At 34.4% G+C, this 25352-nt stretch overlaps 4 protein-coding genes across 8 annotated transcripts; 2 read left to right on the top strand and 2 right to left on the bottom strand.

The window, feature by feature from the left end:
• The first annotated feature begins 4494 nt into the window (after nt 1-4494).
• On the top strand, nt 4495-9561 carry LOC103832861 (probable sucrose-phosphatase 1). Of its 5 annotated transcripts, none has more exons than XM_033277340.1 (9): nt 4495-7242; nt 7394-7467; nt 7610-7912; nt 7995-8096; nt 8171-8365; nt 8437-8727; nt 8823-9009; nt 9105-9151; nt 9254-9561. In XM_033277340.1, exons 2-9 carry the CDS (start codon nt 7408-7410, stop codon nt 9338-9340), a joined length of 1272 nt encoding a protein of 423 aa, XP_033133231.1. In that variant the 5' UTR covers nt 4495-7242; nt 7394-7407; the 3' UTR covers nt 9341-9561. The 5 variants fall into 5 exon arrangements, with proteins under 5 accessions (XP_033133231.1, XP_033133230.1, XP_009107208.1 ...); XM_033277339.1 differs by having other exon boundaries at nt 7391-7467; XM_009108960.3 differs by having other exon boundaries at nt 4496-7242; nt 7383-7467.
• Nucleotides 9562-10341: 780 nt separating this feature from the next.
• Nucleotides 10342-12180, bottom strand: LOC103832863 (cinnamoyl-CoA reductase 1). The gene is made up of 5 exons (XM_009108961.3): nt 11836-12180; nt 11288-11649; nt 11022-11184; nt 10764-10950; nt 10342-10689 (listed from the first exon to the last, which is right to left on the bottom strand). Exons 1-5 carry the CDS (start codon nt 11954-11956, stop codon nt 10545-10547), a joined length of 978 nt encoding a protein of 325 aa, XP_009107209.1. The 5' UTR covers nt 11957-12180; the 3' UTR covers nt 10342-10544.
• Nucleotides 12181-13354: 1174 nt separating this feature from the next.
• On the bottom strand, nt 13355-15829 carry LOC103832864 (golgin subfamily A member 5). The gene is made up of 4 exons (XM_009108962.3): nt 14776-15829; nt 14420-14683; nt 14056-14346; nt 13355-13915 (listed from the first exon to the last, which is right to left on the bottom strand). Exons 1-4 carry the CDS (start codon nt 15253-15255, stop codon nt 13592-13594), a joined length of 1359 nt encoding a protein of 452 aa, XP_009107210.1. The 5' UTR covers nt 15256-15829; the 3' UTR covers nt 13355-13591.
• A 5117-nt stretch (nt 15830-20946) lies between these two features.
• Nucleotides 20947-22356, top strand: LOC103833217. Its single transcript, XM_033277486.1, has 2 exons — nt 20947-21819; nt 21892-22356. The coding sequence occupies exons 1-2, from the start codon at nt 20947-20949 to the stop codon at nt 22354-22356; spliced, it is 1338 nt and encodes a 445-aa protein (XP_033133377.1).
• Nucleotides 22357-25352: the final 2996 nt, after the last annotated feature.

Genomic DNA, 25352 nt, shown 5'->3' with positions numbered 1-25352 from the left:
GGAGGATATCGTCAATGCAGGATTGATGGTTTGTAATTCCAATGGTGATGCTATCTTTTGGGGAGTTCATATTTGGTGATAGTATCTTCTGCATTAGAGGCTGGAGCACTTGCACGAATTTCTGTAGCACAACTATTATATTTCAGAGGTTTTGTTTGGATAGTATTTAACGTGATTGTCTTAGCTTGGTAAAGTTGATAAATGATCATAACTTCTTTTACAATATAGTTGTTGTGGTCCAGAATATGAAGTGGTGGGCCATATAAAATTGCTTTGCTTGTTTTACAAAATCGTCAAGTAGAAAAAATCATATATCAGATGCATTGGCAAAAGGACCAGTAAAATCATTTTTTTTTTGTTTAGAATAACACAATTTTATGCAAAATTTAGTTGGGCCGTATAGGTTTAACGTTGAAATAAATAAAATCTAAGTCCATTGTTTTTTTTTAGAAATTGGGCCATGTTTTGTGTTGAAATAGAAAAGCTTCGTTCTCTTCGAGCTTTGAGACGACCATCAGAGAAGGCCCCTTCCTGTTGCAAAATTTGATTTGCCTGGTTAGAAATTTTGAATTGAGGAAGGTGCTAGATTAATTGTAATGAATTGCTGACCTTGCTTGTTGGTAGTGGCAGAGGTAAGGAATTATTCGGGAATCTCATGGTATTCTTCTAAACCTGCAATAAAGAAAGTCAACTGGGGCGCTAAATTTTTGAGACAATGTTTATCGTATATAGTTTTGTTGAACAGAGAAGTGAAGGTCGTGTGACATATCTGTTGTTTGTGGCAAGCCATTGAAAACTTCACTGTACACGATATTAGCGATGGTGTTTACCAAGCTACCATATCTTTAGTCCTTTTGGTGTTGTAATGTCTAAAATATTTAGTCCTTTTGGTGTGGTCACTCTTGAGAGTGCCACATATAATTGACCATGGCTGAAAACAGGCTTTGGCAAGTACAGAGCAACCTTAGCCAATGTTTGGCTTTGACTTTTGTTTAAACATGTTTTTACCTTTCTTTTTAATTGCAAAGAGAAGCTTTAAAATCCAAGGCTTTGTTTGCTGCCAAAGAAACAATAATCAATTACAAACAAAAAGTCTAATTTCAGATGACACAAATGACAGATTCATAGCTTTTGCTTCAAACTGATACCAAAAGGAAAAACAACAGAGTAAAAGCTGTTTGTATTGCAGAGCTTCAAAACAGAAAAAGACAAACAAATGACCGTAACAAAAAGGTTAACATTTCTACTCAGCCTCAACTCTCTTATATGTCATCTGTTAAACCAAATCACGAGCTTCGTATATCTAATCTTTTAAACCAAATCATGAGCTTCTTATATCTCTCCTCTCAATGGGTTACATCTCTCAACGATTGTATCATCTTGTTGGCTACCACCACCTGCTGAATCCAAGCTCAAATTTCTTTGTGTCTTTCTCTGTGATCACAATCGTCATTAATATAGCAGGCTCTTTCCTGCTGACTGTCAACAAATCAAAAATGCTTTAGAGAATGCGCTTAAAGAGAGACTATAACATAGAGTTTTTTTTAAAGAGAAAAATAACCAACACTTGCGTACTACTAAATCTTGGATATGTTGTTCGAACAGAAATGTGACTCTTTTAAAGCAAAACACAGTGTAACACCTTTCATCAATGATGATGGCTTCTTTAATGCAACTTAAAGGGAGGTTTTCAGTACCCATTGCTTTAGAAAAACACTGTTTCTCCTTGATCAATCGAGCCATTGCTCAAAAAGGATATTCTCTCTTCCTGCAATAAAACCATATACAGCACCTAAGTGAATTAATATGTACAAAATAAATGCTACTTGATTCCAATTCAGTTTTATGAGTTTCGTGTTAACACACCTTGAATCAAGGTCCTTGATCAATGCTGGTTCCGGCACAGCTAGTTTCTGCTCTTGGCTTTTTACCTTCATTTGTTTCCCTAAAGAAAACCTAAATGGAGTTTGATCAAAACTATGCATGGTATCACCATCTGTTAACAATAAGAAAATAATATTTAGAGGAAATTCGCAACCTTACACAAAGGCAAATATGCGTAACCAACCCAAAAATTGAAACAAACCTGTGCGTAAAGAGTAATCGTCACCTTATGGGTCAAGATTCCAATAACAGCCACATTAGTCTCTTTGAGACTATAGGAGGTCCTGTAATACTAAAACATTTCCTCAAATTTCAAGCTACATATCTTACTTTATGCAGCATGGCAAACAGATACAGTTAGACGATTTAAATTATTGGGGCTATTCGAAAACAAAATTAAGATAAAAAATAAAATAAGATGCTTCTTGTTACAATACCTTCTCATCAAGGATAAGTAGAGTGATTCCATGAATTCACCATGTTCTTCATATTTTCCGAGTCCCAAAAACGGAGAAGCCGAGCGACAACGAACTGCGACGATCGACCGAGGCGAAGAGCGTCGAAGGCATTGCGCAACAGCAGCATCTGAAGACATTTAGGAAGATTCTTTGTACGCTTGATAAAGGAGATTAACTGAGAGCGTTTAGGAAGGTGGGGGAGAGGAAGAGAATCGACAAAGGGTCTGAGACGGCGCTTAGGGTTAGGGAGGATGAGTGATTTTCAGAGACACGGGATCGATAAAGGGATATAACCCGAACCGTCTCTTATCATATTAACATATTGGGCTGTGAAATGGTTTAAATGGATTGGGCAGCTAACTTAATTTTTTTTTTCAAGTCTAATTCGGAATGACATGGCAGTTTAATTGGCTAGAAATATTTGTGTCCATGTGGCAGTGTTTAGAGAACTCCAATTTAGTTTCTTTTATATAGTAGGATTGGTGGGACTTAATGTTGGTCCTTAGGGTAAATTCATTTGTTGAAGAAAGTGAAATTCATTTGTTGAAGAAGGTGAAATTCATTTGTTGAAGAATGTGAAATTTGTGAAGAAGCAGAACTTGTATTACGTTTGATTCTGAAAATAAAACGAACCAACTCTTGGAACATTCCTTGTGCTCTATCTTTTTGTACTTATCCTTCCATGTTTTATAAAAACATTCCTGCATATCTAGCACTTCGTGGCCAGCAAGGTTCATCACACCCACAACAGATAGCAAACTTGCATTCTGGTTCTTGACAAACTTGACATCACCAACACCTATCACTCTCATCAGCCAACCATATACATGACAAGTCTCCAATCTATTCCACTTAGCTAGCTTAACGAAGACACCACACTCTAACACAAATAGATAAACCCGAGAGTCCCTTTCCCATCAACACCTTTTGCATTCTCCAATGTCTTTAGCATTTTACTCACGATCTTCTGCTTTTCTCTCTTCTTCCTCTTAAACACATTTGATCAAACAGCTGGTGTGCAACTAAATCAATAGCCCCCATTGACTTTTGAGCCAACTTCTCCACCGAATCCATATCTAAAATGTATACTTGTTCAACCTTTGGAGCACTCTAAACACCAACATCGTATGAATCATTGACTAGAAGCTGTGAGCTACTGTTCTTAAGCAAAGCAGAATGCAATTCATCAACCCTATGGCTTGGTTCCGTAAGAGAGTTTAATACCTGAATCGAATCTTTTCGTGGAACGAGATGATTTTCTCTTACTTCTGTTTCACTAAACTAAATGGCTTTAGAAGGGTTTAAGGGTTACGAGAAATGGATAGATAGAACGCCATTGTTCAATCATCAGAGGAGGAGGAAGAAAAAAGCTCGCCAGCTGTCACTAAGGACCATCTCAAAAAACTTCTTAATTAAGGACAAATGACTTCCGTTTCTTTGTAATTTCTGCATTTTACATTTATTTCTCAGCCCAATATAGTTTAGGACTCTGTCTAAGGACACCGATAAAGATGGTCTTAGGAGCTGAAAGTGACCTTGTGATATAAAAAGTCAGAAATGTCTATTTCTGAAAATAACTATAAAAAGAATGACTTTTACAAATGATTTATTTTTTTGTTTCATTCCAAAAATGGAATAAGTGGAATTGTGTTTGGAAAGCTTTCATAATAACTCGTAACTAATTTATGGAATCCCATGGAATGATCCATTCCAAATAGTGATGGATTTGCGGGTCAATCCGCCCTGCCCCGTTGCGGATTGAATCTTTTTTTATTCAAAAAATCGTCTCGCATAACCCGCAAACAAAAAAATTTCTATCCGCACCCGCCCCACAAAAACTCGCGGGTAGCCCGCCAAACCCGCGGGTAATATTAATTATATTAAAAAATATTTTAATTAAAAATAATAATTATATAGTTAAAAAAATTAATTTTAAAAACATATTAAAATAATATATTTAAAATTAAAAAGACATTTTTTTTTCAAAAAATGTCTTTTTTAAAATTTGGGGGTTAGCGAGTACTGGCGACCCAAATTCGGCTAACCCGCACCCGACCAGCTTAAAATAATCTCGACCCGCACCCGTACCCGCTATTGAAAATTTTCAAATTGTTCGACCCTCACCCGCCCTGCAGCGGGTCAAACAGGGCGGGGTCCGCGGACATTTATTAAAATTCCCAGCTCTAATTCCAAATGATTTTATTCCAAAAAATGTTATTCCAGTTGCGACCATAATAAGTTTAGGGTATATTTTTTCATTGAATAGATTGTTTCAAACTTTCACATGTATTTGTATCTTCTTCTATATATACTTTTCTGATTATTATTTCATTATTAAAATCATAGCTATTATATAAAGATTAGTAAAATATTGTTATATTGTTATATTCAAAAATATTGTAACATTTCACAAATTTAGAAAGTTTTTAAAAAATTAAACTTTCGCTTCGTAGATTTATGTTATCGAGTAAATAACTAAACATTTAGTTTTTGTTTAATTTTTAAAATAAACTATATAGTTTAAATTTTCTTTTCATTGGTTTAAGGTAGTAAATATTAATCATTGTTAGATAATATGATTTTTGTTATTTAAAAATATTTATAATTTTAAAAGTTAAGATCGATAGATATTTAAATAATAACATATGGAAGTATACTATTATAACATTAAATAATATCCATTTAATTTATACTATCTATAAATCCAATGGATCATCTATTGTTTAAATCCAATTATTGATAGCCCAATAAAAATTTTTGGTTGGCCCAAAATTAGAATGATACAATTAGAGATTAAATGTAACATGACTTTCTAGGAATAGATCCATTATGTTCATTTTTTAAAAAATCACACATAAAGCAAGGTTGTGACTTCTGTTTTAATATATAAAATTAATTAAGCATAATAGGAGTCGAAAAGGCAAAAAAAATTTTTTTTAAGACAAAGATAAGTATATTGTCCCATCAGGCTAATCTCAAGTTTGTATTAGTTTTACCTATAATTCCCTTTTCTATTTATAAAAAAAAATTGTTTTACAAAAAAAAGGAAAAAAATAGAAACTGGATTGTAAATACATATATATACCAATGTAGAGGTATTTATTTTGTTCTAAAAATGTTTAAATAAAAATTTAAAATTTCGTTATATGAACTGTAGAATGCACATTTTACAAAGTAAAAAATGAAATCCACGTTTTTCATTTGATCTACTATGATTTGAATAAGTCATCTAAATTTTTCATTAAATCTAATAAGATTAGAATAAATGATCAACGGAAATAATAGTAATCTAAAAATATTTGGAATACACAATCTGCATTTTGCCTATCTCTCTAAAATATGTAGAGCCAACAATATACACATTACTCAAAATCTAAAACATGTAGAAACAGATCTCAACTGGGTTAAATAGATTTTACGCATAGTAAAATGCAGATTTTATAATAATTATTAAAAATTCTGAAAATTTGATAAGTGTATTTATGAAAATATTTGAAAATATATTGTTAACATTTTTGAAAAAAAAAACAATTTTTGTACAAAAACAAAATTGTGGCTAGGAAATATTATGTTACCATTTTGGAAATATTCTATTTAATTTCTTTATTTTCTTAACATATATAATAAACTAAATTAATTTGTTTTGAATTTTAATTAAGTTGATTTAGAGGTATAATAGACAATTAAAAAAGTATTAGCCTAATAAAACAATTACACTTTGGAATTAGCCTAATGGGACAATGTACCTGTTTTTTGGTATAAAAAAATAATTCCCAAAAAAGCATGATAGGAATACATTATGATTTAGAAATAATTACTTTGCAACACATCAATCAATTCTCTAACTTCTTCTGCCTGAAATATTCCCAAACTTTCGAAAATAAGCCAAAAAAATCTTCAACTCACAAACACGCCCTTTTAACCTTCAACTTCTAGTCAAACATGAATAAATCTCATATTTTCGTCAAAAGTCAACTGTTTAGTGTCGTTAGTTATATTTAACGGTTGACTTTTAATGAGATCAAAATGGCTTGATCAACACAAATATAAGATTTTTCTTGTTCCAATTTAAAAGTTGAGGATTAAATTGCTCATTTAAAAATATCTTAGTTAAAAATTGTTGTTGTAGTCAACCGAAGATCCATTTCACGAACTTGCCTTCTGCATTTCTCACTTGCTTCATATTCTAATTATAACAAATTTTAGTTTTTAATTCATTTTTAAATATTATAAATAAGCTTATTTGAACATATTTTATTAAGTTCGTGATTACAATCGATATGAAAAACTATAATTTTATTGTAATAAAAAGCAGCAGTTCTTTATTAATAAAATTTTAAGTAAGCAATTTTAATCCTCAAATTTCAAATTGGAACAACAAAAAATCTCATACTTTTGTTGACCAAGTTATTTTGATCTCATTAAAAGCCAACCGTTAAATATAACGAACAACACTGAACGGTTGACTTTTGACGAGACTGAAATGGCTTGGTCAACGAAAGTATGAGATTTATTCGTGTTTTGACTAGAAGTTGAAGGTTAAAATGACGTGTTTATGAGTTGAAGATATTTTGACTTATTCTTAAAAGTTAAGGGTTATTTTGTCAATTTTCCCCCTGAAAATGGAGAAATACGACATTTTAGATTATATTTTATTAAAGTAAATAAGTAGGTATATAACGTGGAAAAGGGAATATTCCATGGAAGAAAGGAGAAAGAAAATAATAATCAGTGGAAGAAAATACAAAAAAAAAAAAAACAATTTAAATAAAGTTTAGGGAAATGTTTACTTGTTCTTCCCCGCTCTACCCTCACTCTCAATTTCTCAAAACCAAAGCTTCTTCTTCTTCTTCTTCTTCTTCTTCTTCTCTTACACCAAAACGTGCTTTCTAACCCTCAGGTTTGTCTCCGATCTAGAATCTCCCCTTACAAGCTTTAGCTTTCTCATCTCACCAAAGAACCCTAGTTTTTAATGGCTCTCGATGATCTCATTTCTTGATTTCAGTGATCTTATTATATTTCTTGATTTAAACGATTCAGTCTCCAAGAAGCTGATTTTCTAACCATGGAGCGGCTAACATCTCCTCCTCGTCTCATGATAGTCTCGGATCTTGATGATACAATGGTACAAAACACCAGTTAACAAACTTTTCTTTTGGCTCTAAAAGTTGATTCTTGATCTGTAGTTTCTGTGTTCTTGAAGTTTGATCATGATCTTTTGCTCTGAATCTTGATTCTTGATGTCTTTTTTTTTTGTCTTCTTGAAGGTTGATCATCATAATGATCCTGAGAATCTCTCTTTACTGAGGTTCAGTTCACTGTGGGAAGAAGCTTTTCGCCACGACTCTCTTCTTGTTTTCTCAACAGGAAGAACACTGCCCATGTACAAGAAACTGAGGAAAGAGAGACCAATGTTAACTCCTGATGTTATCATTACCTCTGTAGGAACTGAGATAGCTTATGGCAAGTCCATGGTTACTGATGATAGTTGGGTTGAAATCATGAACCATAAATGGGACCGAGGAATCGTCGAAGAAGAAACCAGCAAGTTCCCTGAGTTAACTCTTCAGGTTACTGTCTGATTAACATAAACAAAGTCTCTATAGTATCATGGTTTTGTGATGAAAGAACATTGTGTTTCATTTAATGCAGAGAGATTGTGACCAGAGACCAAACAAGGTTAGCTTCTTCATTGACAAGAGTAAGGCTCAACAAGTGACCAAGGAGCTATACCAACGGCTGGAGAAACGTGGAGTAATTACCATTGTTTAATCTTGTCTGTTTACTCTCACAACATGGTATATGATGGTGTATTTTTTTTTTTTTAGTTGGAGATCAAAATCATTTTCAGCGGAGGAAAAGCTTTAGATGTTTTACCAAAAGGTGGAGGAAAAGGACAAGCTCTTGCTTATCTTCTTAACAAGCTCAAGGCTGAAGGGAGGCTTCCCGTTAATACTCTTGTCTGTGGTGACTCTGGAAACGACACCGAGCTCTTTACCATTCCTAATGTTTATGGTGTCATGGTTAGTTTCACCATCTTGAATCTCTGTTTTGTTCTTTTCATGTTTTGAAATATCTTTTATTGTTATCACAGGTGAGAAACTCTCAAGAGGAGTTATTAGAGTGGTATGCAGAGAATGCGAAAGACAATGCAAAGATAATCCACGCGAGTGAGAGGTGTGTGGGTGGGATTTTAGAAGCCATTGGTCATTTTGAGCTTGGTCCAAATCTTTCTCCTAGAGATGTTTCTGACTTATTCGAGTGCAAGGAGGATAATGTGAACCCGGGTCATGAGGTTGTCATGTTTTTCTTGTTCTATGAGAGATGGAGAAGAGGTGAAGTTGAGAACTGTGATGCATACATAGCAAGTCTCAAAGCTTCATGTGTGAGTATATATAGTTATAACCCTTGTTTCTCTCTTTATCCCCAAATCTTACTAATTAATGATGATATTATCCTTTTGTCAAAAACCACATTCAGCATCCTGCTGCTGTCTTTGTTCATCCATCTGGTGCTGAAAAATCTCTGATAGACACCATTGATGAGCTTGGAAAGTATCATGGAGACAAAAAGGACAAGAAGTTTCGGGTTTGGACAGATCAGGTTCTGGCAACAGAGACTACTCACGGGACTTGGATGGTAAAGCTTGATAAGTGGGAACAAACTGGTAATGAAAGGCCTTAACATGCTACACAAAACCCATATAAATGAACTATTCTCTTCCTTAATTGTTGATATTCAGATTGCGGATATATATTGCAGGGAATGAAAGGAAATGCTGCACAACAACTGTTAGATTCATCTCAAAGGTAAGAGAAGATCAAGAGGTGTTTGCACTTATCACTAGTATATATAAATATAGAAGAGTAGATTCAGTTTCTTGAGTACTGAAAATGTATTGCAATCTGCAGGAAAATGAAGGACTTGTGTGGGAAAATGTGCAACAAACATGGTCAGAGGAATCAGAGATGAAAAATGACAGCAACTGGATCATCTAAATGATTATCCTCCTTTTAGATTTTTTTCATAAAACATTGCAAACACACACAAGATCCTATTATTGCTTGAATAAAACTTAAATCGCAAAAGTCATCTTATGTTATTTTTGTTACTTATTCCTCATAATGAGAACATTTGTGTAGAGAGAGAAAAGGTGATAATGAGGCAAATATCACTTGTTGACATATAGACTCATCTAATCTATTAAAACTGAAGTACATTTTGGTATTGTTTGAAAATATGAATACCATTATAAATGAGAATTGTTTAGAAACATAGATATAATTATTAACAAAATTATAGTGTCTTTTTAGTAATTTCACTAATATAATAATTTTTTTTTTTCATATTTCATTCAGTTTAACAATTTCATTAATTATATTAATTTAACAATACATCAAATCATTAAATATATTAACATAATAATAATGCAGAATTTTATTTATTAGTTAATCAACATTAACTTTGTGCCAATTATAAAATCAAAAATATAAAATAACTGGGTTTTAAAAGAAATGTATTACATTTATTGGCACAAATAATAAGGCATGTTTTTGTGAATAAAATAATAACTTAAATCAAACTATTAAAAATGTATTACATTTATTGTCACTTAATTTTTCACTCCATATAATATTTTACTAAAGAAAATTTTTTTTCTATTTCACTTAATTTAGTCAAACATATAGAAAGATTCATTTTTATTAGTTTATATAATCAGTTAGACATGCACATTATCTATCCATTTAGATATATGTTGATCTTTTGAGTATCATTTTTTTGAAAAAAAATTAGGCCTCGGATGAATTCCGTTCTGATGTGTAGGAACCTAAAAATATCTAAATAACAACTGTATCTAAAACGGGTTCAGATATTTGTACAAAAAATAACCATATTAACCGACTCGGTAGAGGTCTTTTGAATACAATTAGTTATATTATGATTCATCTAAAATATATAACACTAATTATGAAAAAAAACAAATATCAATGTATAAAAATGTAAGAGCCAATACCCATGGGGTTGCGCGGATCAAGAAAAAATAGTCCCAAAGGATTAAAAAAATGTTCACAATATCATAGGCAACACATGCACTCAGATTTGAATAAAGGAAAAATAACCACAAATAAATAAGACACATGAGAGTAAAACACAAACCTATTCAAGTCTGGTTCTGGTTTGAGTTAATATTGGGGATGAAACTCAGAATCTGATGAACCCTTTGTCTTGCAAACTCTCAACAGTCTCCTTTATGCTAACCTCCAATGGCACAAACTCAACCCCAAGAGACTCTGCTTTCTCTTTAGACACTTTGTAGGTTGGAATAAATATCTTTTCATCTGCACACCTGGAACAACAATTTCAGTAGATTCTAATCAAAGATCTTGTCTTTAGTTAACAATTTATAAAAGAGAGACTTACTTCTCAGGGAGTTGAAAATCAGGATAAAGATCATGCAAAATGTTAACAACCTCAGAGTAATGAGCAACTCTCTCCACTAAACAGTATCTTCCATTAGCTTCTGGATTCTCAAACGCTTGGATATGAGCGTTGGCTACATCTTTAACATTAACCCACCCGAATGTCGCATTAGGAAACGTCTGTGCTCCTGAAAATGTAAACCAATGTTTCAAACTTAGTACACGTCTAAATCAAGCAATTGTTCTATCTTTTCTTCACCTTTGATCAAGCTTAGTACTGCAGCAGCACTAGTGTTGAGCGTTGGCTGTAACAGAGGACCAATCACCATTGCTGCGTTTATCGAAACTAACTGCATATCGTTCTCTTTCGCGAACTTCCACGCTGCGTTTTCAGCTAATGTCTTGGAGAGTACATACCATAGCTTTAATAAAAAAGAAAAGAAAAAAAACAGTGTTTCAGCAAAAACATAGTGATAGCGTGTACACCACGCAACCCTAAGTTGTTCTTTTTTTTTTTTAATTCACCTTGGCAGCTCTGCAATAATCAGGATCGGCGAACCAAGTTTCATCAACTATGGTATCGGGTGTTCGAGGCATGCCATTGAAAGCAACAGCTGCTATAGATGAGGTTAAGACGACTCTCTTAACAGAGGGAGTCTTCAAGCAAGTGCTTAGAACATTGATTGTTCCTTTCACCGCTGGATCAAGTAACTCAGCCTGAGGATCTTTGACATCGTGATAGAACGGTGAGGCGGTGTGGAAAACTCCTTGGCAACCATCGATTGCTGAATCGAAAGAGCCTTCTTCTAACAAGTTTGCTTTGAATAATTGAAGCCTTTCCTCTGCACCTTCTAACGCAAGCAAATGCTCTGTTTTTCTCGGATCATCTGTTACATTAAACCATATACACACATACATATATAACCAATCTATAAAATCTTAAATTATCTACATCTCTAATCATTTCATATGCGTTCAAATTTCATTAAAAATGAATATTCTATCTAAACGTAAGAGATATTATAAGATACACGTTGTTTTGGAATGAAATTTAATAGAGAAAAGAGACAGACTTGGATCACGAACAGAGGCTTTAACGGTGTAGCCGCGGAGAAGGAGAAGCTTGACGATCCATGAAGCAATGTAACCTGAAGCTCCTGTCACACACACCGTCTTCTCTTCTTCGCTGCTCATTCTTCTTACAGGTCTTCTCTCTTTTTTTCTGTGTATGAAATGTTCAAAACTGATATTTTGTTAGCTTTTCTGCATTTTGTTTCGGTTTCCAAGCGCGCCATTTTTGGGAGGGTTCGTTAGAGTTTTCCACGGGATTGCTCCCTGCCAAGTGTGTGACTCCTCTTAATCACGTTCCTACGTTTACTCATTATAAACTCATTTAGTTAAAAACCAAAACAAAAAACATGTTTAATTGTAGTAATTTATTAATCAATTAAAAAAATTCTTAACTTTTAATAAATATTCAATCAAAACAAGTTTATGTTTTCAAAGAGTGGATAAAATTCTTTAGAATACGATTCTACCACCAACAAATCTAATACTCCCTCCATTCCATATTATTTGATGTTTTTATTCCGATGCACGTAGATTAAGAAAAACTATTTTTAATCAAAAGTATTATTAAATTACAATTTGAAACTAGTTTATTAATTATAAATAGAAATAATAAAAACTTAATTGGTTACACAGTTTTTTGATAAAGTTAAAGTTACATTGATCTGTGCAAACATCATATATTATGAAACAACAAAACTTCTCTAAAACATCAAGTATATTTAAACGGAAAAAGTAAGTTTTATGATAATTTAGGTATAACAATTCTACCAACAATATCACCACAATGAGTTGTATTTCCATTTTATGAAGATCCACATGGCGACGAAGATCCACATGGCACGTAGCATGGCTACCTGCATTATGATGAAGATATCATGTCCTGTTTGGAATCGCGCTAGGCCCTATCTGTGCGGCAATCTTGGACCTAAAAAGTTACTTGAAAATCAGGATAAACTCGAGGAGTAGTTTTTAGTAAATTATAAATTTAAAATATGTAAAAGATTCATCAAATACCAAACTAGATCGTATATCATAATTCTTGTTTCTTCTTTTATAGGCAAGACAGTAAACTTTAGCCATTGTAGAACCTTGCCAATCCACAAAAAAAAAGACGATAACAAGTATAATGCCCCACCAGCCGTAAGCTTCAGTTCAGTAGAGACAATAAAGTTAAGATTTCAGTTTTGATTTCAACATAATCCAAAGATATGTTATTGGGACAATTAAGCTTTTTAGTGGAATGGGCCAAAACAATTTTGAGCCACAAATGTGATAATCCGCGTAAGAAAAAGTTTTTGGACCCAACGTTTTACATATTAAACGGCCGCGTAATACACTTCCACGCTCAACTCGGACTTAAATCGGACAGCCGTGTAATGGAGACGAGTTGGCCTTATTCGCCAAGGCCCACACCGTGTCACGTAAACGCAGACGTAAAAGCGGCTACGCGCCCGTATTTTAGAACATGGATATCATGTAGACCTTTTTCTATTAGTGTAGCATAAACGACTATTAATCGCATTTTATAAGGTTTAAAACTCTTTGAACAAAAAATAAAAAGGTTTAAAACTCAAATCTTCGTCAATCAAACCACTGGATTAAGGGGTTTTGACAAAATAACCCATATTTTATGGTGAATTTGAAGTTGACATTGGTTCACCCAAGTTTTCATGAACTCAATTTGAATTTATTAACCATAGATAACCAGAAAAGAATCTGTTTTTTTTTGTCAGAAAAAAAAAAAACAAGGTTACATTTTCATGACATTGTAGTGTTTCTCTGCCTTGTTACTGCCACTGAACCGTTTTTAATCTCTCTCAAAGGCTGTCTTGAGCACGACGGTTTTGCTGTTCTTCCTTCACTGTACTTAGACCAATCTCCATTGTTGCTATGTCTGTTTTCTTTCAACCTACAAATCAATACTCTCTTCTCTGACTCTGTTGGCAACTTGTTCTTCTCTGGTTCTAACTTATTACCTTCCTTCCTCAATCTTTTGATCTCTTCCTGTAGCCCGCAAACCTCTGCTTGTATGTTCTTAAGCTTTGCTTCTGATGATAAAGCCTTTTTTCTCCAACCTTCAACCTAAAACAGATCCATAAAAAGAAAGGATCTTCAATATATTTCTTTTATCTTTTATTTTTTTTTACCAGGAGGTTCGGGGCCGAAGCTCCTAATCAAAACTTGTATGAAGTTATGTTACATCAACATGAATTCAATCTTACAGAGGAATGTAGATTCTGTATCTGAGAATCTGATTCGAGAGCGCGGTTTTGCCAGAAATCACGACAAGATTGAAGTTCCTCCATTTCATTCCTCACTTGACCCAACATCTCTTGCATTTGTGACCATTGCTCAGCTTCTGCTCTCACTTGATCCGCGATCTTTCTCATAACTGCTTTGCAATGTCTAGAACAGTCTTTCTTAGTATACTTGTCTTGTACAGATACATCTTGAAGATCAATGGTTTTGGAGAGAATCGACAACGCCTCCATTTTATTACTCAATGTATCTATCTGCAAAAGAAATCAACAAGTCAAGATCATGCAAAAAAAAAAAAAGACTAGAGTAATCTTAGTTGTCACTCACATTGCCGTTATTGCTGTTGACCAAGAAGCTAGCCTCAGCCATTTTCTGAATCCCTTGAACACAAACCTCTCCTTCATCCAACTTCTCCAGCTCTCTTCTTAAAACAGAAGCTTTCTTGTCAAAGTTATGTCTGAAGTTTCTAGCTTCTTCCATGTCCTTATTGACCTTTGGAGACTTTAACTCATTTAGTTTCTCAATCAAATAGCTTATCTCATCTTCCAAAACATTGCTCTCTTTCTTCCCTTCTGAGATTCTTTGTTTCCCCTAAATGAATCAAATCAAAAACAGCTTCAAACTCAAAACACTTACTACACTCACACTCATAATACATAATAAACCAATCAGATAAGACTTACAGAGAGGAGAGTATTAACAGCGGATCTAAGAGTTTTCTCCATTCGCTTCTTCCTCCTCTCCATCTTCTTCAACGCAATCTCTTTTTCAATCCTTAACAAGTTACACTCTGATCTCAACATCTCCGTCTGAAACCTCCACTTGGCTTCATCTACTTCATTAGAAGACGCCCCACCGATCTCTCTCCCTTCTGCAACTTTCTCTCTTCTCCTTCCCTCATCCATCACAACAGGTCCCCCTCCTCGATCAAAGGATCTCTCTTGGTGAAACAGAACCTCCAGTTTCACTCTCTGATCCTTCTGAGTCGAGGAAGAATAAGAAGAAGAAGAAGAAGAAGAAGGTGTTGTTGTCTTCCCCTTTGCTGCACTCCGTCGCACACTTTGCCTACGTGGCAGCTGAAGGATCCTCGGCGTAGGAAGGCCCACTTGTGGGTATTGCCACTTCGATCTCTTTATCATCGTCTGTTCGTTTCTTCTCTCCATTTTTTCACCGCCAACTTTAAAAAAGACAGCGAAAGTGTCTGTCTTTGTCTCTGTCTTTTTTTTCTGGTAAATAGTGTCAGAAGAAGAAAGACATCAGTTTAAGAGTAGACTAGATGAAAGCTCCTGTTCTGGTCTTTTCTTTGTCTGTCTCTTTCTCTGTCGGATTTTGAAAAGTAAAATCCTTTGTTACCGTTGCGAAAGAGAGAGGGAGAGAGAATCACTCGAAAGCAGAGAAGGAAAGAGACAACCTTGGAGAATTCAAACGCAACATCAAAGAACTTATATTTGTTTCGTAATTTTAAATTGTGTTTTTCTCTACAATGTGCGTAGTGTATATATAATATAATGAATACGAAAGTACCAATCTCTGGGTCTGGTTCTCGAGTAAAGCCTACGGCGAGAGAGAAAGAAGGAGAGAGACCTCGTGAAGTGGAGCCATTTTCAAATAAAAGCTGTGTTGTTGTTCTTCGTGATGAAACCGCTGCTTCCTCTTCTTTTCCACTTATTTACGATTCTGCCACTATCCAAGTGTCTCATTGGATGATAATTCATTTATTATAGCATCATTTTCTTTGCTTTTTACGATATCTCCATTAATATACATAGTGACTAGCTGCTGTTTTTTTTTTTTTTTGGGGTCAACGACTAGTGGTTGTTTACTCGAATCATGCTTTTTAGAGACTATTTGAATTGAGAAAAAAAAAAGAGAAGTCTATTTAAATAGTATATGAATATTGTTATTCAAAATAACTCAAATTTAGTAAAATATTATGTTGTGTGCTATTTTTCTTAAAATTTCCAAATGGCAAGAAACAAAAAATTTGAACATATTTATTCAATACTCCATCCGTTTTTTAATATAAGTCGTTTTAAAGCTATGCACATAGATTAAGAAAATCATTAATTTCTTATATTTTCGAAATAAAAACATCATTAATTATTTACCTAACCACAATTCAACCAATAGAAAAATAGAAGATAAATTATCATTGGTCAGAGAACATTAATTATTAATAAATGTTACATAAAAAACCGAAAACGACATATAATTTGAAACAAAAAAATTTCTCTAAAACGATTTATATTGAAAAACGGAAGGAGTAATATGTTATTTTAAGCCTAAGCATCAAGTTTTTAGTTTTACAAAATTTACTCATATCTTAATAAGTATTAAACCGTATATTTTTCAAATCAAATTATATAATTTCTCTCGGTTTGGTCCTCTTCTTGGTTAGTGGATGGTGATAGACTGCGTATCTTACTTATGAAAAATATTCTTGTTGATCTACTAAATCTTCGAGCAAGCGATATTTTACTGCCTAATTCTCACCATTGGAACATCTCATTGCTAGAAGATCTCTTTTACCCTCATGATATAGAGATTATTCTCAAGATCATCCATGTTATCTCATCACCAGATTTTATATGGAATCATTCTCGCTCAGGAGATTATACAGTAAGATCTCGATATTGGCTTGCTGAAAAGGTAGCCAATAAAGACGCGCTTTTGTAGCAGGAGGTATCTTACGGCTCCAAAAATCAAAATCTTCTTATGGAAAGTTATCAGTGGAGCTTTGCCAGTTGCAGGCAACCTTGTAGAACGAGGTATGAAGATTGATACATGCTGTCAGATATGCGGACTGGAGGAAGAATCTTTAAATCATGTCCTCTTCACTTGCACCATTGCAAGGCAAACTTTGGGCAAATAACAACTTCCCTCATCCTCTTAATGGGTTTGATTCTTCCTCTGTCTATTTCAACATCCTCTATGTTTTAAAGACAAGGAACAATAGGCTCTTTCCAGAACACATTAGAAGAAATGGACCCTGGCTTATTTGGTCTATTTGGAAAAATCGAAAGCGCCGGATAAGAGAGCTTGGAGATGTACACTGGACTGGTTGAGTGCCTGCACAAACAAGATGAAACAAAGTCTAAGTGAGTCTACAAATCGCAGAAAAAATTGAAACTACAAATCATAGAAAGATGGAGACTTTGTCTGAACCCATATCTCAAAAAAAGTGAAGAGGAAGAGGAAGATTCCGAGATACATAATACCTTGAAGAAGGAAGAAGAATATTCCGAGAAGCTTGACTTAAGAGCGTGAGAGCAACTGTGAATAAGATGAAGCCAAGAAGCTCAAAATCGAGCTCTCTCGTGAATCTGACGGCAAGAAAATAAAGATGATTTTTCCCCAATAAATAAAGTCCTAGATATTTTTAATATTTTGGCCGGCCATGTCCATTTGGTTTTGCCCATTTGGGTCATGAGTATATTTGGGCGTCACCCATTTGAATAAAATATTTTCTGGACAGATTTGAGCGTGTACATATTAGTCCAAATTGATTTGGACATGGGTTGCCCATGAACAGTCCGTCCATTTGACATCCTTACGGATGCTATTACAGACAGTAAACACGCAAAAAAAAATTTTAAATCAACAAATACTTATTCTCAAGCTTGGCAACAAATCTTTACCTTATCAACAATAATTTTTTTGAGTTCTTGCATGGCATTTAACATGTGCTTTGGACAAAAGAGTAAATCTTAATGACTAGAAAACATGACAGGAGACTAGAACAAGATCGCTTGTCCGCGGGTTAACAGCTGAAGAACAGAAGACATAACAGAAATGATATATGAGGAATATCTTTATCAGCTTACCTTGGATATAAAATGCATCTTTATTAACATTTGGGATATATTCTCAATCCCTGATTTCAAGGTAACAAATGAACTTGAAAACCGCTACAAGCTCCTTGCGTTATAACTTATAAGCTTAACTATCCAAGTTTCGACGGTCAAAACGTATAGCTTTTATCGAAGTTATAAAAGAGAAGAAGGTAGCCATCTTGACTATTGCTATATAAACTTACATTTTAATCACTACACTCGATGTCCCCTCCAAGAGTTCTTGATCATTGTTACAGTTTCAGAGTCATCCTTAATGGCAGATTTACTAATGAGAGAGAGGAAATTATACAACTGTGAGAATTTGTTTTAGTCTTCCCATTTACCAAAATCTAGGAGAACACTGGAAGAAGCGTACTTACGTCGTTAATGCAGTATCCTTGGCAAGTATTCATTCGTCTCTGAAGTCAAAAGAGATTACTCTACTTTTATCATTCGAGATTACCCAAGAAAAAAAATTATGATTCGAGGGATCAACCGTTCCTTACAAATGCGAAGATTAACGACCTAGAAACACACTAACTCCCAGGGAGATCTGTTTGTTATGTTGACTACATGTTGCATCACACATAACATAACGAGACAAATGTTCTCTGTTGTGCTGGAAACTAAGTCTCAAACATACAATCATGCCTTAGATTGTTAAACTTAATCACAAAACTGTGTTACTACTCTACAAAATGAAAAACTTGCAAATTTTTTGTTGTTGGTTGGAATTTTCTTTTTACCATCTAAGTGCATATCAAAGAAAACATCTGACACCTCAAGTGAATCTTGGTGATCTTTTGGATAACAACTAGTCAACTACCATAAGTTAGTTCAACAATTTTAAAATAGTTTCTCCTATCATTATTATTAGTATATGATATGGGTCCAGAGAACAAACCCACACCCGGCCACCTTCAATTTCTTGGTACCATGATTTGACTATTAGGGAGGATGCGTCCAAAGCACAAACCCACACCTGGCCATTTTCAAATAGTTTCTTAAATTAGTTTCTAGGTACCATGATTTGAGTATTAGTCGGGATGGGTCCAAAGCACAAACCCACACCTGGCCACCATCAAATAGCTTGACGAATTAGTTTATTGCTTACACACTAAAAAGTATGGCTTTTTGTTTACTCTTGATTTCGATTGAGAAGATAAATCTAGCCCCAATTTGGGAAGATTACTAAAATAACTTCAAATTATGTTATTATTACTAGAGTAACTTATAACTTTTTTTAATTACTAAAATATTTTTTATGCCTACAATGCCCTTATTTTCTTTGTTAACAAAAAAACAAATTACAGAAAAAAAATTATTGGACGTCATCAATTTTTTTTTTTTTTAACGAAACAGTAACATAAGTCTGCTATAAAAAATCTGCAATACTTGATGGCAATTTTAATAAACTGTTGCAGATTTATTGTTTACCGAAAACTTAGTATCGTAGACTTATACCATCACATACTTTCAAAAACAAGTCTACCTCACATGATGGTAGATTTGATTATACTCGCAGATTTATTTTACGTTGGCAGACTTTTAGTGGTAGATTTTTTTCCTATGACGACAGGTTTTGTAATATGTCGAAAGTTTTGTACTGGCATGCAGATTTATCTCGTAGACTTTTTTATAATTTAGCAGATTTTCTTTTCATGTTATAGCAGACTTATACTTTCTACGTTTACAAACAACAAACTTTCAGAATAAGTATGCTTCTAGTTACGGCATACTTATGGCATGCTTTATTCTAGTTACCGCAGACTTTCAAGGGATGGCAGATTTTTTCATCCAGAATCGGTTAACAACTTAATTGGTTAACTAATTAGAAGAAAAAAAATTCCGGTTTGCTCTAATTAAACCAAAATTTCGACCATACCTTCAACCAGTTATTAAAACCTAGATTTAGCCGTAAAACTTCTTCTTCACCAAGTCACGATCATTTTTTGGACAAGTGGCTATTTCACGTTAATCTCAAGAGAAACTGATGGAGGGGGTTATAGCCGTTTGTGGGCAGTGGTTATTCGAGAAGGATAAGTGGATGTTTCACGTTGATAACAGAAGAGGAAGCAAAGTAATTCCAGTCAGTGACAAGACAAGCTTTGAAGATATGATTAACATGGTTTATGAGGACTACGGATTAGATAAGAGACATGTTAATATCGAATTGAGTTACATGCTTGGCAGGAAAAGCTTGATGAAGCTAACTCGTGACACACCCCCAGTTAAAATTGGGAATTTTCGACAGTTGCAAGGTTTCTTCCGTCTCCTACAATCTGACAAAGTTCGTCTATGCATAGAGGTCACTTTTAAAGACAACATGAAGACGATGAAACAGATTAACCAGTATGATTGTAATCATGATGAAGACTCAGACACTGACGGAGAACGGTTTGACTATTGCGATGATTCAGATGGTGCGACATCAGATGATGAAGACTTTATAGCCTACGAATTAATTCCAGAAGTAGATACAGATATGAGGAAAGTGTGTACGCCAAAGATGGGGGTAGCAAGCAAATCGAAAAAGGCTAAGGCAGTGGCTCCACATGTTAGGCAGCAACAACTGAATTCACTAAATATTTCTGTTGGCCAAAGTTTTGAGTCCAAGTCTGCTTTACAAACACGACTTAAGATGATGACGATAGTGCAACAGTTTGATTACGATGTCGAGTACTCAACACCGAATCCGTTAGTCGTAAAATGTTGGGTTGAAGGCTGTAGTTGGAGGATACGAGCATCACCGACAAGTGATACTCCTCGCTTTACTGTACGTGTCTATGTTTCAGATCATACTTGTTCAGTTACAGAGAGATCAGCTCGTTGCAGACAAGCAACACCAGATATTCTCGGATCTTTATACACTGATTTCATTGGTGGAGTGGAGTCAACCATTTTGCCAAGTCATGTGAAGCAGTCCCTTAACATGTGCTTTGGAATAAAGGTTTATTTCATTTACTTGTTTACTCAAAATTTGATTTATTTCTAACTGTTTCTTACTATTTTAAATGATATATGGACTACTGGAAAGCTCATCGGACACTGATATGTGCAAGAGAATTGGTTAGGGGATCCGCTGAGAGTGGCTACCAGGAATTACCGGTCTATTTGCATATGATTAGAGAAGCAAATCCAGGGACATTCACTCGCCTTGTAGTAGATTCTAGTGACAGATTTAAGTATCTTTTCATCGCATTTGGTGCTAGCATCAAGGGATTTCCATTCATGAGGAAGGTTGTTGTGGTCGATGGCACATTCTTGCAAGGAAAGTACAAAGGGACTCTACTAATTGCATCAGCACAGGATGGCAACTTCCAAATATTTCCAGTAGCATTTGCGATAGTCGATACTGAAAATGATGAATCATGGAAGTGGTTTTTCAGACAACTCAGCTGTGTGATTCCAGATGACGAAAGGCTTGCTATTATTTCTGATAGGCACAAATCAATTGGAAAAGCAATAGCCCATGTATATCCAACTGCCAGCCGGGGCGTTTGCACTTATCACTTGTATAAGAATGTCTTGTTAAAGTTTAGAGGCCGCGAGTTGTTTGGCTTGGTTAAAAAGGCAGCTAATTCATACAGGCCTTCAGATTTTGAGACCATATTCGATGAGATCAAAGCACTGCACCCGGCATTACATGGTTATTTACAGAAAGCAGATGTACGCAAGTGGGCGAGAGCTCATTTCCCTTGTGATAGGTACAACTTGACTACGACCAACATAGCTGAATCTATCAACAAAGTGCTTTCAGATGCAAGGAGTTTGCCGGTTGTAAGACTTATAGAAGCAATAAGGCAAATGATGACGCGCTGGTTTTCGTCACGTAAGATTGATGCAAATTCAATGAAAACAACTCTAACTCGTGGAGTAGAGAAGCTTTTAGAGGTAAACCTGATTTTCTATTACACATGAATATTTGGTGAACACAATACTAATATTTGAGACATACTTTTGTAGGGCCGTGTACCTTATGCTAAAACGCTGTGCGTGCAACAGATAGATATTCATCAATATCAGGTGTCAAGTGTCTCATCTACCGACATAGTGAATTTGACTGAGAGAAGTTGTTCATGTCGCAGATTTGACTTAGAAAAACTACCTTGTGTTCACGCAATTGCAGCAGCTGAAGCGACAAAGTTATCAACCATTTCATTGTGTCATCCATACTATCTTACAAACTATCTGTACAACGCTTACTCTGTGGCAGTAATGCCGAGAGATGCTGATACACCAGTCCCTGCTAATGTCGCAGGAAAAATTTGTTTGCCTCCCGAGGTTCGCCAACCACCAGGGAGACCCAAAAATTCAAGAATGAAGTCTTGGTTTGAGAAAGGTGAAAATAAGAAACGACCAAGAAAAGAGCACAAATGTTCGATTTGTAATCAAGTTGGTCACAATTGCAAAACATGTCCTGTTGGTTAGACAATACGTCATTTGTTTTTTGGTAGACAATTTGCTATTGTTTTTTTGTTGGACAATTTAACTTCTATTTTATTGGATTCTGGTTAGACAATTTGTTCTCTGTTTTACTATGTTTTACATGAAAGTCCAATTTTTTTTCCCAGAAAACCACTAATTCGATCACCCAGCCTCAAATCGATAGAAAATTGACAAATTGAGATCAAGTCAAGTGAAACGACTTGGTTTATCACCTTGCTTTCACGATTTTGAACTAAAAATCACAAAAATCTGCAATCTTCGTGACCCTAGAATTGATCTGAAGAAGATGAACTTATTTACCATTATGCCATTAATGAATTAGCAAATGCAAAAAAATAAAAACTCTCTCTGCTGGGTTTGAACCCGTGAAGTGAGGGGCGAAAAACCACCCAAATACCACCAGACAACGACACAACTTATGTATTGACATGCATCAATAATAATATTATTCTTATGGCTGATGCGTTCCCTGTTCACGGAAGCTGCGGAGTCCGATTGAGTTATTTGAAGATTGAGACACGAGCTGTTCAGCTCTATATACTCTTAATCTCTTATTATTTAATTCTCTCCTGATTGAGTCTTTTGACTTGAGATACATTTGTTACAAGGTTTAATGTCAAAACCAAACCAAACCATAAAAATGTTACACATCCGAAAAATGAAAATACTACATATCCATAACGTTCAAAACATAGAATATCATATCAGAAACTTAAAATACTACAGATCCAAAACCTCATCATAGATCTCAGCAGCTAACTTAATACGCATTGCTGGAATGCACTGATCAGAAAGTCCTTCAAAACCACAGCCAATCGCCTTACACTCTATCTCAAGTGATCACTTTAAAAAAAAAACAAAAATGAAGAAAAGAAACGTAACCTTCAGATGGAGACTTTTCTCCTTTTTATAAAACTCATCCCAGTTTATACGACCACGAGATCCATACCAGGAGAGAAGAGGAACTTGGTTACCCTCAATATGATTCCCATATTCATGCCCAATACCAGGTATCGACTCATACAGCCAGATGAGGAGAGCATGTACGCATCCGCGAAGTGTATACTTGTTCCTTCCTTCATATGAAACAATTTTCACTGAATTTACCAGGCTAGAAAATCCCACACGCCCCCAAGGGTATCTGTCAAATGCTTCTATGTCTAGGACTCTCTTTGCTTGATCCAAAGGAATTCTACTGCCTGGAGAGATGCCAAGTACTCCAATAGACAAGACACATAGTAAACCAATCATTCTTCTCTTCTCAAACGACCAATTCCTAATTTTAGTGAACAACGACTGCAACTCAGAAAGCATAGGACCATGTGAAGGAGAGACACCAAGCTCTTCCCAAAATGGCTTATGATCAATCTCCACCTCGTCATTTATGTTGAAAGGCTCGCAATTTAAACTCGTAATATCACCAAACTCATATAGCGAAAACCTAATTGGCTGACCTTCTATAGCAGACCATATCTCATGGATATTATTAACCACCAATTGGTTTGTAAGTAAATGGTGAACCGCCTTGGCTGACCAGGTATAATTCAGCTCTTTCAGCCTCAGAATAACTCCAACAGATGATGTTTTAATGGATTCCCACGCATCTAAACCAACTACTTCTTCCACCATCTGTAAATTAGCCAAATGACAGTTATGATTCATGCTTCCACTTTGCAATGGACATTTCCCCTCTGGATAAAGTCTTGCTGGATATTTTTTTCCACTTTTTGATGTAGTCATCCGTCTGCAAAATTGTAAAATGTAGTAAGTATTAGAAAATTTATTTTTTTCCAAAAACATAGAAACGACCAAGACTGAAGAACACAAACGACCCAGAAATACCCAAACTGATATCAACAAATGTACAAACGAAAAACACTTCTATCTACTCTGTATCAAAACAAAATCGAATTCATTTGATACTCAATATTAAAAAAATAGTTTGACAGAGACTAACATTTGATGGCAAAATAGGTGAATTAAACTGATTGATGTGGAGAGGAGCTTATAAGAGTGTCGAAATCAACGAGAATAAGTGATGAAAGCCTTGAGATTCGACGCAGCTGAGAATTTTCGAAAGGGGGTTTAGGTTTCGTCGCCTGGGTTTTGGATTCACTTTTCCTATGTGAATCGAAGGTTTTAGTGGTTGATTAGGGTGTGGAAATGAAGAAATCGATGAGAAATCATGATGAAAACTAAAGAGAGTCAAGAGATTGAGGATTTCACAATTTGGGGATTTAGGGTTCTTGGGGTCATGGGAGAGAAAAGTATCGTGAGGATTTTTTTTTTTCAAAGAGGTTTCACTTTTTTTTGGTCAACTAAAAGTAATTTTGCCTTAATTTATTTTTACTGGGAACTAATTTTTTAACCGATGGGGCATTTCAGTCTTACTTATGCATTTTCTATCTTTCTTTTTTTTGTGTGTTAATCTAGTCATTAGTCATAAAATGTGAGTTATTAGAGGTAATTTCCCCAATTTTAATATCACTTTTCAAATCTATCTTATTAAAACAGAAAATATTACATAAGACCTAACATTTAGTCATGTCTAAATATTACATAAATATCATCGGTGATCAATAAAAACAAGAAATTTGCTAAATATAATTATGTAAAATATCATTATACTACTAATCCTCTTTCCAAGCAACATAATAATTAAACTTAAGTCCAAAAAATACAAAACATTAGATCTCACATTTTTAATAATTTTCTTATTAATCTTAATATGAATTAGTCGATAAATTAAAAATTGATTAAAACACTCAAATAATTTAAACAAACTAAATTTTTGCAGGTTTAAATACTAAAATATTTTCACTTAATATGAAACAAATTATTATGAAAAACATTCATTTAAATAAAATAAATTTTCATATAAAATTTAAAACTGTTTATAAATAAGATGTTAAAATCAATAACTTGACATTAAATAAATTATATAATTATTTTTTTATATAGCATATTCTCTAAGAAAA

Source organism: Brassica rapa, chromosome A08 (genome assembly GCF_000309985.2).
Source record: "Brassica rapa cultivar Chiifu-401-42 chromosome A08, CAAS_Brap_v3.01, whole genome shotgun sequence".
NCBI lineage: Eukaryota > Viridiplantae > Streptophyta > Magnoliopsida > Brassicales > Brassicaceae > Brassica > Brassica rapa.
The sequence above is the reverse complement of the archived record's forward strand: the minus strand, read 5'-3'. Positions and strand labels throughout refer to the sequence as shown.

What these genes read in the sequence shown, in the direction of transcription:
- LOC103832861 (XM_033277340.1), top strand. Translation starts at nt 7,408, where the DNA reads ATGGAGCGGCTAACATCTCCTCCTCGTCTCATGATAGTCTCGGATCTT. An exon ending in CTAATGTTTATGGTGTCATG is followed by an intron (nt 8,366 to 8,436) that starts GTTAGTTTCACC and finishes TTGTTATCACAG; the next exon opens with GTGAGAAACTCTCAAGAGGA. An exon ending in CAAGTCTCAAAGCTTCATGT is followed by an intron (nt 8,728 to 8,822) that starts GTGAGTATATAT and finishes AACCACATTCAG; the next exon opens with CATCCTGCTGCTGTCTTTGT.
- LOC103832863 (XM_009108961.3), bottom strand. Translation starts at nt 11,956, where the DNA reads ATGAGCAGCGAAGAAGAGAAGACGGTGTGTGTGACAGGAGCTTCAGGT. An exon ending in ATTATTGCAGAGCTGCCAAG is followed by an intron (nt 11,185 to 11,287) that starts GTGAATTAAAAA and finishes TTTTTATTAAAG; the next exon opens with CTATGGTATGTACTCTCCAA. An exon ending in AGTACTAAGCTTGATCAAAG is followed by an intron (nt 10,951 to 11,021) that starts GTGAAGAAAAGA and finishes TTACATTTTCAG; the next exon opens with GAGCACAGACGTTTCCTAAT.
- LOC103832864 (XM_009108962.3), bottom strand. Translation starts at nt 15,255, where the DNA reads ATGGAGAGAAGAAACGAACAGACGATGATAAAGAGATCGAAGTGGCAA. An exon ending in CTGTTAATACTCTCCTCTCT is followed by an intron (nt 14,684 to 14,775) that starts GTAAGTCTTATC and finishes TGATTCATTTAG; the next exon opens with GGGAAACAAAGAATCTCAGA. An exon ending in TCAACAGCAATAACGGCAAT is followed by an intron (nt 14,347 to 14,419) that starts GTGAGTGACAAC and finishes TTTCTTTTGCAG; the next exon opens with ATAGATACATTGAGTAATAA.
- LOC103833217 (XM_033277486.1), top strand. Translation starts at nt 20,947, where the DNA reads ATGGACTACTGGAAAGCTCATCGGACACTGATATGTGCAAGAGAATTG. An exon ending in GAGTAGAGAAGCTTTTAGAG is followed by an intron (nt 21,820 to 21,891) that starts GTAAACCTGATT and finishes ATACTTTTGTAG; the next exon opens with GGCCGTGTACCTTATGCTAA.